Below are 12,967 nucleotides of genomic sequence, written 5' to 3'. Positions count from 1 at the left end.
CAAAACTATTTTTGTTCCTTAAGTTAGGGAAACTGCTTTTCAGGAACAAGATCATTTAAAGCCTTCTGACTTAAATGGAATATAAATTAAAATGTCAGTTTCTACAAAGACCGCACAATCCTTTAAGAAAATAAAAACCTAATGAGAGTAGACCTTTAAGACAATACATTATATTCGCCAGTTTATAAAGTTGCTTTTAAATGTCACAATAAAACCTAGGTCCTTTTATGGTTTTTCTTACATGTCAGCAATCACAACGCAGGCTGTAACTCGAATACGCTCGTGTCCCAGGCGGAAAGCACACCGGCCGGCATGGCTGGGCTTGACTCACGCATCCGGACTTGGGACAAATGGGAAAGTCTTCTCTCTCCCTCTGCAGAACTGCAGCTCAGCCTCCACCTTTAGTCCAGACAATATTCTAACCAATTTCCAAAAGCAATCTTTGTGTTCGTCTGCCCCAGCTGCAAAGATGGCACGGCATGCAGGGTTTCAAGGAATCTCTTGAAAACACAGACCACTTTTTAAAAAATGAACGACCACTCTGAATTACTTACAGATGGCTATTCAGGCAGCCTAGCTTGTAGGATCCCTGTTTCTTCTCTGCCAATGCCCAGAAGAGCATTTCCCCGATGCGACCCCTTTTCTCAGGAACAGAAAGGCAGAAATCTGACCAGCAACGGACGTGAAAGCATTGAATGAGGAACCTACTGAAACTGACCGCCCAGGGTCACCCCAGGTTTGGTTTGGTTTTTTAAAAAATTATTTATTTATTTGACAAAGAGAGAGAGAAGAGAGAGAGTAAGAGATCACAAGTACAGGTGTGGGGGGGTGTGCAGGGGGGCAGGCTTCCTGCTCAGCACAGAGCCCCATGTGGGGCTCGATCCCAGAACCCTGAGATCCTGACTTGTGACCTGAACCTAAGGCAGAGGCTTAACCCACTGAGCCACCCAGGTGCCCCATTATCCCAGGTTTCTAATGAGAGTCAGTAATTCTAAAACATCCTGAAATAAGGATTCTTCATAAAATTAATGGTGTATCACAGTATGACACCAATTTTTTTTTTTTGTATCAGCAGTACATAAAATAATGGTGCATCTTAAAATTGACAGCATCTTAAAGAAAAAATATACCTATGCTAATGGTTAAACCACCCGTAGGAACAAAAGGAATCCTAGAACAGTAAGGAGTAGTGAAGATACTAGCCCCAATGAGGTTAGATTTTTGCCATTTTCTGCAAAATTTCACAAGCTTTAAAACACAGTGGAGACCACACTAAGCAAGCCTCCTGGTCAATTCGGACCGACGAGTCTTCTGTTTACAACTTCTGAGGTTTATCTCCATTACAAATCAACCTCAACAACCTAGCAATGAAAACCTTTCAAGAACTTGGAAGAGAGGAAGAATGCTAAAAACTAGGGCTGTGCTATCAAAAGAATGGAGTTCAAATCCTGACTCTGTAATTTCCTGTGTGTCCTTAAGCAGGTCACCTAACATCTCTGAGCCTCCAGTGCTCATCTGTAAATCTCAGCACCGCTTAAGGGGTGGGGGTGGGGGGGCTCCTGAGGATAAATGAGACCACAAGTACATAAAGCCTTAACACAATGCTAGGTGCAGAGTAGGCAATATGAAACATTAACCAAGCATTTGTGTTTGTAGAAAACACAGAGAGAGGGTGTCAAAGTACTATCCCACGTCAGCCTGGCCTTCATTCCTGTGCCATCTGCCTCACTGTAACCACCCCAAAAATGCCACATCTAATAAGAAAGATGTCATTCAGACGTCAGTTTTTACTTTACCCAGAATCTTTTCAATAAAGGATACCTTTCTAAGACTTTGTCATCAAAGACTTCAAGAGGTTAACAGTAACATTCCCAAATAAACTGCCAAAATGTGCCACTGATTGCCAAAAAAATAAAATAAATAAAAACAAAAAGCAAAACAAAAAACTGCCAAGGAACCAAGCCAGATGTAGCAACTAATCCCAATGTTCGGATTCCAAACCGAATCTGATGCTGGGCCCTGCATCCCAAGTTTTGCTAATTTGTTAATCTAACACCAAGGTCCTTCATGGCAATTTCAAATTTGGTCTCCCTAAGGTGACCTGATTTACATCAGTAAATATGAACTCTACCTCCTCGAGGAACCTCAGCCAGAAAAGACACAAAAAATAAACAGTCCACACACTCACACAAGCAAAGCCCATAATTAACCCCTTCCATTCTAGAAGCCGGAGAGACCTGGCAGCAAGGTCCTGTCTCAGCATCCCACCGCAATGCTTCGTCACCAGCAGTATTCAGAGCAAAAGAAATCTTTCTGAGATGGGATAGGAAACTAAGTGCACTGCAAACACACAATGCTTTCCATCAACTTCTAATGAAAACACAGACTAACTTAATGCACTCGGTATGGACGCCTATTTTGCTTCAGGTGTAATATTCCACAGAACACCAAGTGTGTGAACTGAAGTGCACTCATATTTTAAAACGCCTTGGCGGGGCACAGAGGGGTGGGGGGGGGACACACCTTAGAAAACCAACCCTGGCCACTGGTTTCATCAGCTGGGCTGCTTAAGAGTCTGCTAAGATCTTTCATTTGTTTTCTTACGCTGACTAATTCAGGGGGACAAAACAAGCTGTGCAAATTCAACAATTTGTTAATATTCTACGAAGGCATTCTCTGATTTCCCAAAGGCTGACCTGGTGGTGCGAAACCTCCCATAAAAAGCAAATACCAGAGAAATGTGAAGTCATCAAAACAGCCCTGCCTTATTTTTTTCACTGGGAGGAGAAGCTGAAAAAAAAAGACAACAGATGCGACTTGTCTTTTGTGTTACAACGTGCTGGGAAACCCCACAGTACCAGCAACATAGCCATCCCCCAGTCAAGAAAATGTCTTCATCACCTCGTGCTGTTCCCCACAGAGCCCCAACGTCCCTGTAGTAACATACAGGAGTGAACTCATTCATTCACATACACACACACACACACCCCAATTCTGTGTATATTCTATCCTTCACTTCCACACAGGACACCAGTTAGGACGACCCGAGTTAACTCATCTAGAGAGGCCAGATGTATGTTAGGTAGATGGGGACACTAGATATGTAAACAAAGAACCAACAACAGGGACATGCATTGGACTCCTATCTCCAGTTGAATTTCCCAAAACACTCTTAATAAATTTTTCTTCATTGCACTGTTAAAAATCAAGTAATTCAGAACAAGAGAGACCAGAGCTGAAGTACAGCTGTCTTCCCCCAACAATACCTCAAAAGCCCTTTGTTTAGGAATGTCTGTATCTCAGCACCTTTCTAAAAGCTCACTGCCAGCCATCTACGGTTGCTAATTAAATGGAGAAGTACAGAATGAAAGGGAAAGCTCCTCAAAGGGTAGAGGAGCCAGAGAGAGAAGCCTGGGAGAGGAGAACCCCCGGGGTGAAAGAGACAACGATCCTTTTCACCCATCCCCAGGTAACTGCACCAAAAAGGGAATTGCACACGAGCACAGCAAGGCAAAATAATCGAAAACGTAAATCACACATAATTTGCATTGTGATCATTCTCTGATAAACTACATACCACAGCAAGCCTTACCTAGCCCTGTGAAGACAAAAAAGGTCATACCCCCAAACACTCTCCCCACCCCAGGATAACTATTCCATTACACACTTACAAAGCACGCGCACGCACACACACCCCATACCAGAGCGGGCAAGCTGGTGAGAGAGAGAAGCCATAACATGGGCAGGTCCAGATTATAGCCTCTCCACTAACCCCACCCCCAACACCAGCGAAAGAGAGAACCTCGGGAAAAAAGGAGAGGAAGAAAAGGAGAAAGCCAGAAATCCTTGAATTTTCGGGCATCAACTTTTCATGAAATGCACAACCAGTATAGGAAATACCTCCCTGCTCAGTAATGCTTCATGGGTTGTAAATTCACCTCTCCAAAGGGGAGCCAGACCTGAGCGCGCACCCCGCCAGATGGCAAAGCCCTCCTACCTGCTCCATCCACCCTGCCGGTCACGCCGCGCCGGCGACAGGCCTCCCACCCCCCTTTTTGGCAGAGCAACACACCAATAAGAGCCGAGCGTGGCTGGTCGAGAGAGAGCTAAGCAGCGATGGAGCAGGATCATTTCCAAAGGGGGGGGGGGGGGGGGAGGGGGGGGGGGGGGGGGGGCAGATCCAGGGGGGGGGGGGGGGGGAACCGCGAGGAGAGAGTGAGGATAGAAACAAAGCTCTTAACACTCAAACCGACAGCCTTGGGGGCGTGGCTTATTTGATTTGCTTTATTAATAAAGGGGATCGATGGAGCTTTTGTCCCTCCACCTACCCCGGAGGTGCCGGGCTTTGAATCGTTGGGAGGGGGAAAAAAAAAATGGCAGGGCTGCAAGCTTCCTCGAAGTTTCCAGTAGCACCTGCCACCATGCTGGCCGCCCCCCTCCCCCGCCAAAAAAGACCCCAAGATCCACACTTCTGGTTTCGACTCTGCCAGCCAGAGGGACAGACACACCCAGTTGGAGCGTCTTGCCCACTCCCACCGGGAGCAGCAGGCACTCGTCCGCGCACTTGCGGACACTCTCACCGGAAAGTTCCGGGGGGAGGGGGCTGAGAACAATTCGGGTTCCCCCGCGGCCCCGGGCTCCCCCGCGCGGCGCGGGCCCCCAGCCGAGACCCAAACGTGACACACATCATGGACTCTCAAGCTGCAGGGGCGAGAGGCGGAAAGTTGCCCAACAGCCCGGGAGACGCGGCTGGAAGAGGAGGGAGAACAGGGGGGCAGAGGCGCACGCGCCCTCCTCCCACCCCCCCAAAGGGGGGAAGCGGCCGAGCGAACCCCGGCTCGAAGGGCGCCGCGCCGCTTTATTTACAAACAATGCACTCCGCTGGGGACGCGGGGCGCGAGCGCCGGGAGGATGGGCCCGAGCACCCCCCGCCCCCAGCCGGGTCCCCGCCGCCCGGCGCACCCGCGTTTGGGGCTCCGCCGCAGGCTCGGGGGACGCGCACCCCGGGGGTCGGCCCAGTCCCCACCCCCCCCCCCTACCGGCGCGGGACAGGAACTCCCCGGGGAGTCCCAGGCGGGAAGGGGACGCCGCTCACCTCGTCTTCCGAAAGTCCGTAGACCGGCTCCCCGAGCCCGGTCGCCATGGAGCCGGCGCCCCGCGCGGGTTCCGAGGCGCTCCGGGGCGGCTGGGCTGCGGCGCGAGCGGCCGCTCTTCTCTCCTCCTCCGCGCCCGGCCTGCGCGCGTCCCTCCGTCCCTCCGGGGGAGCCGCCGGACGCCGGCAGGTGAGGGAGCCCGAGCGCGCGCCCCGGCCGCTGCCTGCGCCGCTTCCTCCCGGAAGGCTGCGGGGCCGTGCGGGCTGGCGGTCCCGAGAGCGCGCCGTGCAGCGGGCGGCGGCGCCGAGCCCGCCCGGCTTCCCCTCCCCGCTCGCCCGGCCGCCGCTCTCCGCCCCTCTCCGAGGCTGCTCTCGGATCTCCGGAACCCGGCTCGCCCGCCCCCTCGCTCGCTCCCTGCGGCCCCCGCTCTCTCCGCCCCGTCCTCCGCCTCCTCCCACCAGGCGCCCAGAGGGGACCCTCCCCGCCTCGCCGGGGCGGGCACACGCGCCCCCCAAGCCAATCACAGGCCGGCCTGGGGGGCGGGCCGCGGGCCGCGGGCTGGCGGGGCTCTGCCCCCACGCCCACCCCACCCCCGGCCGGCCGAGCCGCGCGGTGGGGATCGCCAGGCCCCGCGGCGGGTCTGCCCGGGCTGGGGGCGGGTGCGGGCTTGGCCTTCCGAGCTGATCCACCCTCCCCTTTCCAGCTTTCCCTGTTTTGGGGAAGGGGCGACCTGGGCATTTGGGCGCGTGGGGAGATGGGGGGGCTGAAGGCATTTTCCCGAGGTGGGGGGAACCCGCTCAGTTCATTCCTCTTCCCGGTGGTCTTTTTACCCAGAGCCCTGAGCTCGCCGTAATCGTTAAAGGGGGAAACATGGATGTTTCTAGACCCCTTTAAATTCTTGGCAAGCCCAGCCAGCCGGACTTGGCAACGGTGTCAGCTCCCGGGGCCGATCCGCCCGACCCGGCCGCCTGCAGGGAAGAGGCTGCCCCGGTGTGGCCGCGAGTCGCCACTGCCTGTGTCAACCTCACAGGGCACAAAACCAACCCGGCGCGCGCTCTGGGTACACACCCACCCACTCGAAAACAGACAGCGCTGTTCTTTGAATAAAAGGCAGCTCATTTGTGAGCCGCAACGTGAAATACCAAACTCCAGTTTAAGGTTATCCTCTGCATATGCAAACCCTACAGACGTCTGTATTAGCCACCGTAGGATTCTTCCCACCTCCCCGCTACTGTTTCTTCCATAGCAAGCAGTTCGTTTTCATCCTTCAGATTTATAGGAACGCCAAAGACTACTTTAAATAAGTGAAAAATTCATCCCTCGACGTTTTCCAGGAAGCCTTTCCTTAAATTTAGATGTTGCGAGTTGTTGGTTTTTTTGGTTGTTTTCATTTTTTGGTTTTTGAGGTTTGGTTGGTTTTTTGTTTTTTTTTTTTTTTTTTAAAGCAGAACATGCCATTTTCTTTTGAGAGGAAACCTCGGGACGCCTACTTAGGATTAAAAGGGTGCTTTCAGAATTCTTCAAGTAAGAAGCGAGAACTCGTGATCCATAAGTATCCTTATGGCTGTTGCCAGCTACTTTACTAAAATATCTGCCGTAGGCCCAGCTAAATCGTTTTCAAAAGAAAATGGGCGTACCCAACCTAACTTAAATTCCCTTCTGCCTCCCCAAGACAGTACAATGGCTTAAAACAATCTGCCCTGCAGATGCAGGGAGTCAGCACTTATACTCAGAAGCCTTCTGGTCGACCAAAGATCTGCCATTAAATCAACAGTACTTAGAAGCCAGAAAAGCCCACTACGGGGAAGAAAAAAAAAAAAAAAATTAACCCTTAGCACAGAAGACAGGTCTCCCCATTCATTCTTTTTCCACATTTCCAAAGTTTTTCCACATTTTCGGACCTAAATTATTTTTCTTTTGATAAACAAGGTTCTCTGGCAGACACACCTGTGCACACCTCAATGGTAACATGCTCTTCACGGGCCTATGACTCCTGCATGAGTTAGTACTTCTTTACCCTCACCAGCTGGCCTTTGTCAAGCTTCGTGCCCTTTAAGGGGGGGGGGGGTGTAAATTGATTTTAAAGTTTTCTAATCGAGAATTGTAATTTCTAATTACATAGTCCACCCTTCCTACATCCTGGAGGTACACAGTCCCAGCCTTTATCTCTGGGGAGGCTGAAATTACACAGGAACTGTAGAGGTGTGTCATACTTCCTCTCATCCTGTCTTCATGGGTCTGCTCCCAAGCCCCCACCCTAACAGCCAGCATCGCGGGCACTCTTGGGTCATATCCTTGGCCTTCCCTCAGGGACGGCAATTAGAAATGACATGAGACTCTCCATATGTCATTTACTGTAGAGGTGTTTATAAAACTGTGATCCATAACATCCTTCAATGGCCCCTGTAAGAAGACTCAAAAGAGACATTTCAGACCTCTGAAGAAAAGCTTTCTTTCTTCCAAGCAACTGATAAACTTTTACATACGGAAGAGAAGAATTATTTCAAATGATTGTTTTTCTATTTACTTTGGCCACCAGGCACCTCAGGACCAACTTTATGGCCTTAAGCCATGAAAGAACCTATTTAAAATGAAATCAGTCCCCTTTGTAATTGCGTACCGGCTTTCCCCCAGTGCAGTGGTTCTCTATGCTGAATGCACATTGTTACCATCCGGGGAGCTTTAAAATGACCCAGCGCCCAGTACCAAGTGCTCAGTTGCAAACGTAGGAGGCTAGGATAACACTAGTTCAGGAAAGAGAGCAGGCCTCAGTGCTTCCAATGGTTTCCCAGGTGATGCTCATGTAAATTTTCTCTGCCAGTGGTTCCCAAACTTGACTGCACAGAGGAACACCTGGGCAGCTTTAAAACTATTATTCTCTGCCCTCCTCCCCCATACACTGAACTAATTGATTTGGGGTGCCATGTGGGCATCAGGATTTTGAGTCTCTCCAGGTGATTCTAAGGCACAGCAAAATTTAGGGATCTCTAGCCTAGACAAATGTTCCCACTCTACATAGTTTCTATGATCCTGATTTTTTAATGTAGACAAAGTTGCATATTATAAACATACTCAAATCCTTTGTGGAAGGAAATAGGATGTAAACAAATATACTTAACGTGACTCATATTGCTGACCAGTTCCAACTGCCCCCAGTACTCAGAAGTCTCAGCAGAGCAATCTGTGTGTGTTGGGGGGTTGGAGATAGTGTGGGGAGGACAACCCTTAAGAAAAAAATATTTGGCGTTCTTATCCAAACTGTTTTGCATCCTCTCGTCGGGTTCCCATCTACCCAACAATTACCCAGAACCTGACTTGTAGGTCGTTCTTTAGAATGTGTTCCGTTTTGTTCGCTTTGGGGGCTGCCTTGAACCGTCCTAAGATCTGATGCTGTGGGTGTTTGGTAAATGCTCTTCACTGGGTCATCAGAAGTGAAAAATCGGCAAGAACGATTTTAAAGTACAACGGGAGGATCACAAATAGGGAACATTTTAATGTTAAGCCTCTTTACAAACTGAGTTGGCTTGGCTAACTGTGTGTAACTTGATCCAGCCTTGGAAGTACCCACTGCTGAAAATGGAGTGTCACATATTTGCATAAATTTCATATAAATAACACTACATTTTTCTCAATTTTTTTGGTGACTTGGGTTCTTTAAAAAGAAAGCCCATGAAACAGGCCTTTTGAAGATGGCCACGTACCTGTAAAAACTGGTGTTATCTCGGAACTTAGCTGCATTCATTGACCTATAAAGACCGCAGATTAAGGTGTTTATGATTACGCATGGAAATAAACCATGCTTCCAACTGCTAAGAGTATAGAGGTGGGTAGAGAAGAGAGGCTTGTAAATAACTAATCTTTCTGCAAAAAAAATATAGCTAAGCTTTTTAAGAACCATACCTTGAACACCTGTGTGCTGTTCATTCTAGGCCTCCAAAAATATCTGAGACATAGATACTGGATTCCTATTTTTTTTTTCCTCTGTGTGATAAAACACTTGCCTCATAACTGGCCATCTTAGCTGTTTTCCTTTCTAAATAATATTTCTAAAATACCTAGATTTGTTTCCACATTTTCACTGTGTTTTTCCCTTTTAAATGAATCTTTTTATTGAATTGTGCTGTTGTTTCTTATTTGTTTCCCTCTCCCAGATGGCATGTTCATTGTTGCATTTCTATTCTTTTACTGTCTACTTTTAACATTTTATATGCATGCCTAACTTAACAAATCCAAAGTTAGTCTTCTCCCCCATCTAAACAACAGAAGAAGCTTAAAACACTATTTTTTTATTTGCTTCTTCCATGGTATCACTACCCAGTTTCATCCCGGGGTCCTCAGATTGAGTGCTGCATCCCTGCATCCTTTTTTAAACTACCAAATTAGTTGTTTTCATACCTTTTTTCTTTTTCTTCTATTTTTAGCAATGTGTTTTTTGTGGTTTCATTTCTCAGGATTCCTTGTTGCTTCTTAGACATTTATCTGAGATCATTTTCCTTCTTCCTGAGGAACAGTAAAGGCTGACTGGTGATAAACTGTGTTTCTATTTATCTGAAAATGTCTCTGTACATGAAAGATGATGAAAATTATATATTAGAAGCAGACTCAGAGTGGTGATGGAATGAAAGATGTAAATAAATCTTCTTAATGTGGCTAGTATCACCCATTTACCCGGCCCCACCCCTCTAAAGTCATTAAGTTCGTGAATACTTTGGGGAGCAACTGGGGAACACGACAACCCTTCAAAACTCAATGGTCTTATCCAAGGTAAAAGGGTGGTCTCATTCTCTGCATTTCGAAGATGCTATTCGTCTGATTTCTGGCTTCCATTGCTAGTGATGAATGGGCAGCTCTTAGTCTAATTATTGTTCCTGTGTAGGTCATTTGTTTTATCTTTAGCTGCTTTTCATTCTTGGTGTTCTGAGCTTTCTATAATTTGCTTATATGTGGCTCTCTTATTTATCCTGCCTAATCTACTTTGAGCCCTATCTGTGGATTTAAGTTTCTTATTATTTCTGGAAAAAATAGCTTTCATCACTGCAAATACTGCTTTCTCCATTCTCCAGATTTGTCCCTCTGGTATTCCAACTGATCACACATAGACTTTCTCATTCTTTCTTTTTTTTCTTTTCTTTCTTTTTTTTTTTTTTTAATTGTCAGAGAGAGAGAGCACACACGCAGGCAGAGTGGCAGGCAGAGGTAGAAGCAGGCTCCCTGCTGAGCAAGGAGCCCAATGCGGGACTCAGTCCCAAGACGCTGGGATCATGACCTGAGCTGAAGGCAGCTGCTTAGCCAACTGAGCCACCCAGGCGTCCCAGACTTTATCATTCTATTGTCAGTGTCTCGTACCCTCTTTAATGTACCCCACCTCCTTGTCCATCCGTGCTGCCTTCTGAGGGGGTTATGCAGATCTCTCTTCTGCTTTGCTAAGTAACTTTAGTGGAGTCTAGTTTTTTTGTTTGTTTGTTTAGCCCATCAAGGCTTTTATTCAACAGATATGTTTTTCATATCTAAAAGCTCTATTTTTCTACTCGGCTTCATCATTCCTGATAGTTTCTTATTGTATTTCCGAACTTACTTCACTAAACAAGTCATAACTAATTTTTATGCTTTGCTACTTCTAATATCTAAAAGTCTGGAATGTGTCTCTTCTGGTTTCTGCTGACGCTCACCCATGGTGACTTCATTCCATGTGTGTTTATCATTAATGAATGTGGTTGTGAATTTATTCGGTTAATCTTAGTCAATGGCAATCCAAAGTGGATTCCTGTTTGCTAAGAACCAGGGCCATCACCACCCTGAGACCACTTTATCCGCATTTCAGAGCCTTGATTTCAGACAGAAGTCTCAGGTTCAGACACTGCCGCAATGCCAACACTGTATTTCCTGCAACATTCTTTGATTTCAGCTAACTTTTTCAGGATGGAAGAGTAGAGCCCATTCATGACTGTTTCAGCAAATATTCACTTCCTCACCTTCAGGCAGAATAAGTGTTCCTGCCCCAGTGATATCACACCTGACCACGTAATTTACTCTGCTCCTGTGGCTTATGAGCAGAAGACGCAAGTGGCCAATTCAAAATAGAGATAAGAGGCTTTGCAAGTTTTGCCACTTTCTTTGTGCTCTCGCCCTCCATGGTTGGAACATTACAACCCAGCTGAGGGTTGCTCCTAAGCCCTCATGATGACACACAAGAAACAGACCTGAAACTGACCTGCAGCCTAGAGCAGGTCACAAACTTAGCTGCCAAAATTCAGTATAAATCAAAAATAAACATCTATTATTGTAGAGGTTTTGAGATTTTTGCTACCCATCTTTATTGCAGCCTAAGCTCATGCATGGAACGTTTGGGAATTAGTTTATGTTGTAACTGCAAACCTAACAATACATTTAAAAAGTCAAGATAAGGGGCGCCTGGGTGGCTCAATGGGTTAAGCATTTGACTCTTGATTTCGGCTCAGGTCATGGTATCAGGATCCTGAGATTCAGCCCCATGTCCAGCTCTGCACTGGGCATGGAACCCACTTAAGCTTCTGTCTCTCCCTCTGCCGCTCCCCACACTTTCTCTCAAAAAATTAAAGATAAAAACATAATAGCAAAGATAGTTTATAGTAGCGAAAACCTTCGGAGCAGCCGGACAACCATCATGCCAGGTGAGGTATGACCTTATTTGTAAATGGAGCACTTGAAATTTAATATAAATTATGGGTTTCTCCCTCAAAGAGGCAAATTTGTGTTTTGTTTTTTTTTTAAAGATTTCATTTATATATTTGACAGAGAGAGAGAGGGAGCATAAGCAGGGGGCGCAGTAGAGGGAGAGGGAGAAGCAGGCTACCCCGCTAAGCAGGGAGCCTGATGCGGGACTCGATTCTTCGACCCTGGGATCATGACCTGAGCCGAAAGCAGAGGCTTAACCATCTGAGCCACCCAGGCACCCCGCAAATTTGTTCTTTTAAATAATGCCTTTACTGTCTCATTCATGCCCGGTAATTGATTCAGTCAATTTCAAAATCAGAGACCAAGTTCTTATTTCCTAGAAGCCGGAAAGTGTATCAGTTGCCTATGGCCCCTGTCACAAAGGACTATACACTTGGTGTTTTAAAACAACAGAAATCGGTTCTCTTACAGTTCTGAAGACCAGAAGGCTGAAATCAGTAACACTGGGTGCAAAACAAAGTTCCGAAGGCTCGGGGGAGAATCTTCTGTCTTCCTCTGCTTACAGTTTCCTCTCCACCATTTTCAAAACTCTCTCTCTCTCCTCGTGGAAACCACCATTACGTCTTTCTATTCCTCTGCCAGTAGTCAAGGTTCCCCCTCAGAAGGAGGGTTGTGATTACATTAGGGCCCACCCAGACAACCCGGGAAAATCCCCTCACCTGAAAAGCCTTAATTTAATCGCACCTGCACAGTCCCTTGCCAAATAAGGTCACATTTACAAATTCCAGAGATTAGGACCTAGATATTTTTGGAGGCAGTGCTTCAGCCAACCTCAAAAAGTGTGGTGGAAGTTTCAGTCTAAGCTTTTCCAGATGGCACAAATGCTCAATTATTTGATCTGAATTTTGGTAGAAAGAGGAATAAATTTTTTCCCTCTTTACATTTTCATTTGCCAGAAGCAAAATAAATTACATCCTTCAACTCAGTGGTTGGAGGTCTAAAACAGCTGCTTTCATTAACAATTTTAACAAGTTCATTGATTGTTTAAAAAAAAACAAAACGAAAACCCAAGTGACCTGAAAACTCTCTACTTGATTTAAAAGGTGAAATGTGTCTTTTCATTTTAGAACTGTTTTACCCCACTAGTAAAATTTTAAAAGTATGCTTCTAAATGATATTCTTGGCATTTATTATTTTATTAGAAACAAGGAAATTGGGGT

At 46.8% G+C, this 12,967-nt stretch overlaps 1 protein-coding gene across 1 annotated transcript in view; it reads right to left on the bottom strand.

Annotated features, from left to right (window-relative positions):
* Positions 1-5,525, bottom strand: part of NEDD4L (NEDD4 like E3 ubiquitin protein ligase) — a 328,382-nt gene extending 322,857 nt beyond the window's left edge. The window contains exon 1 of the mRNA XM_059409742.1: positions 5,096-5,525. Coding sequence (XP_059265725.1) covers positions 5,096-5,143 — 48 coding nt within the window. The 5' untranslated portion in view covers positions 5,144-5,525. The remainder of the gene's footprint in view (positions 1-5,095) is intronic.
* Between the last annotated feature and the right edge of the window lie 7,442 nt (positions 5,526-12,967).

This window comes from Mustela nigripes, chromosome 8 (assembly GCF_022355385.1).
Source record: "Mustela nigripes isolate SB6536 chromosome 8, MUSNIG.SB6536, whole genome shotgun sequence".
NCBI lineage: Eukaryota > Metazoa > Chordata > Mammalia > Carnivora > Mustelidae > Mustela > Mustela nigripes.
This window is presented reverse-complemented; position numbering and strand designations above follow the sequence as displayed.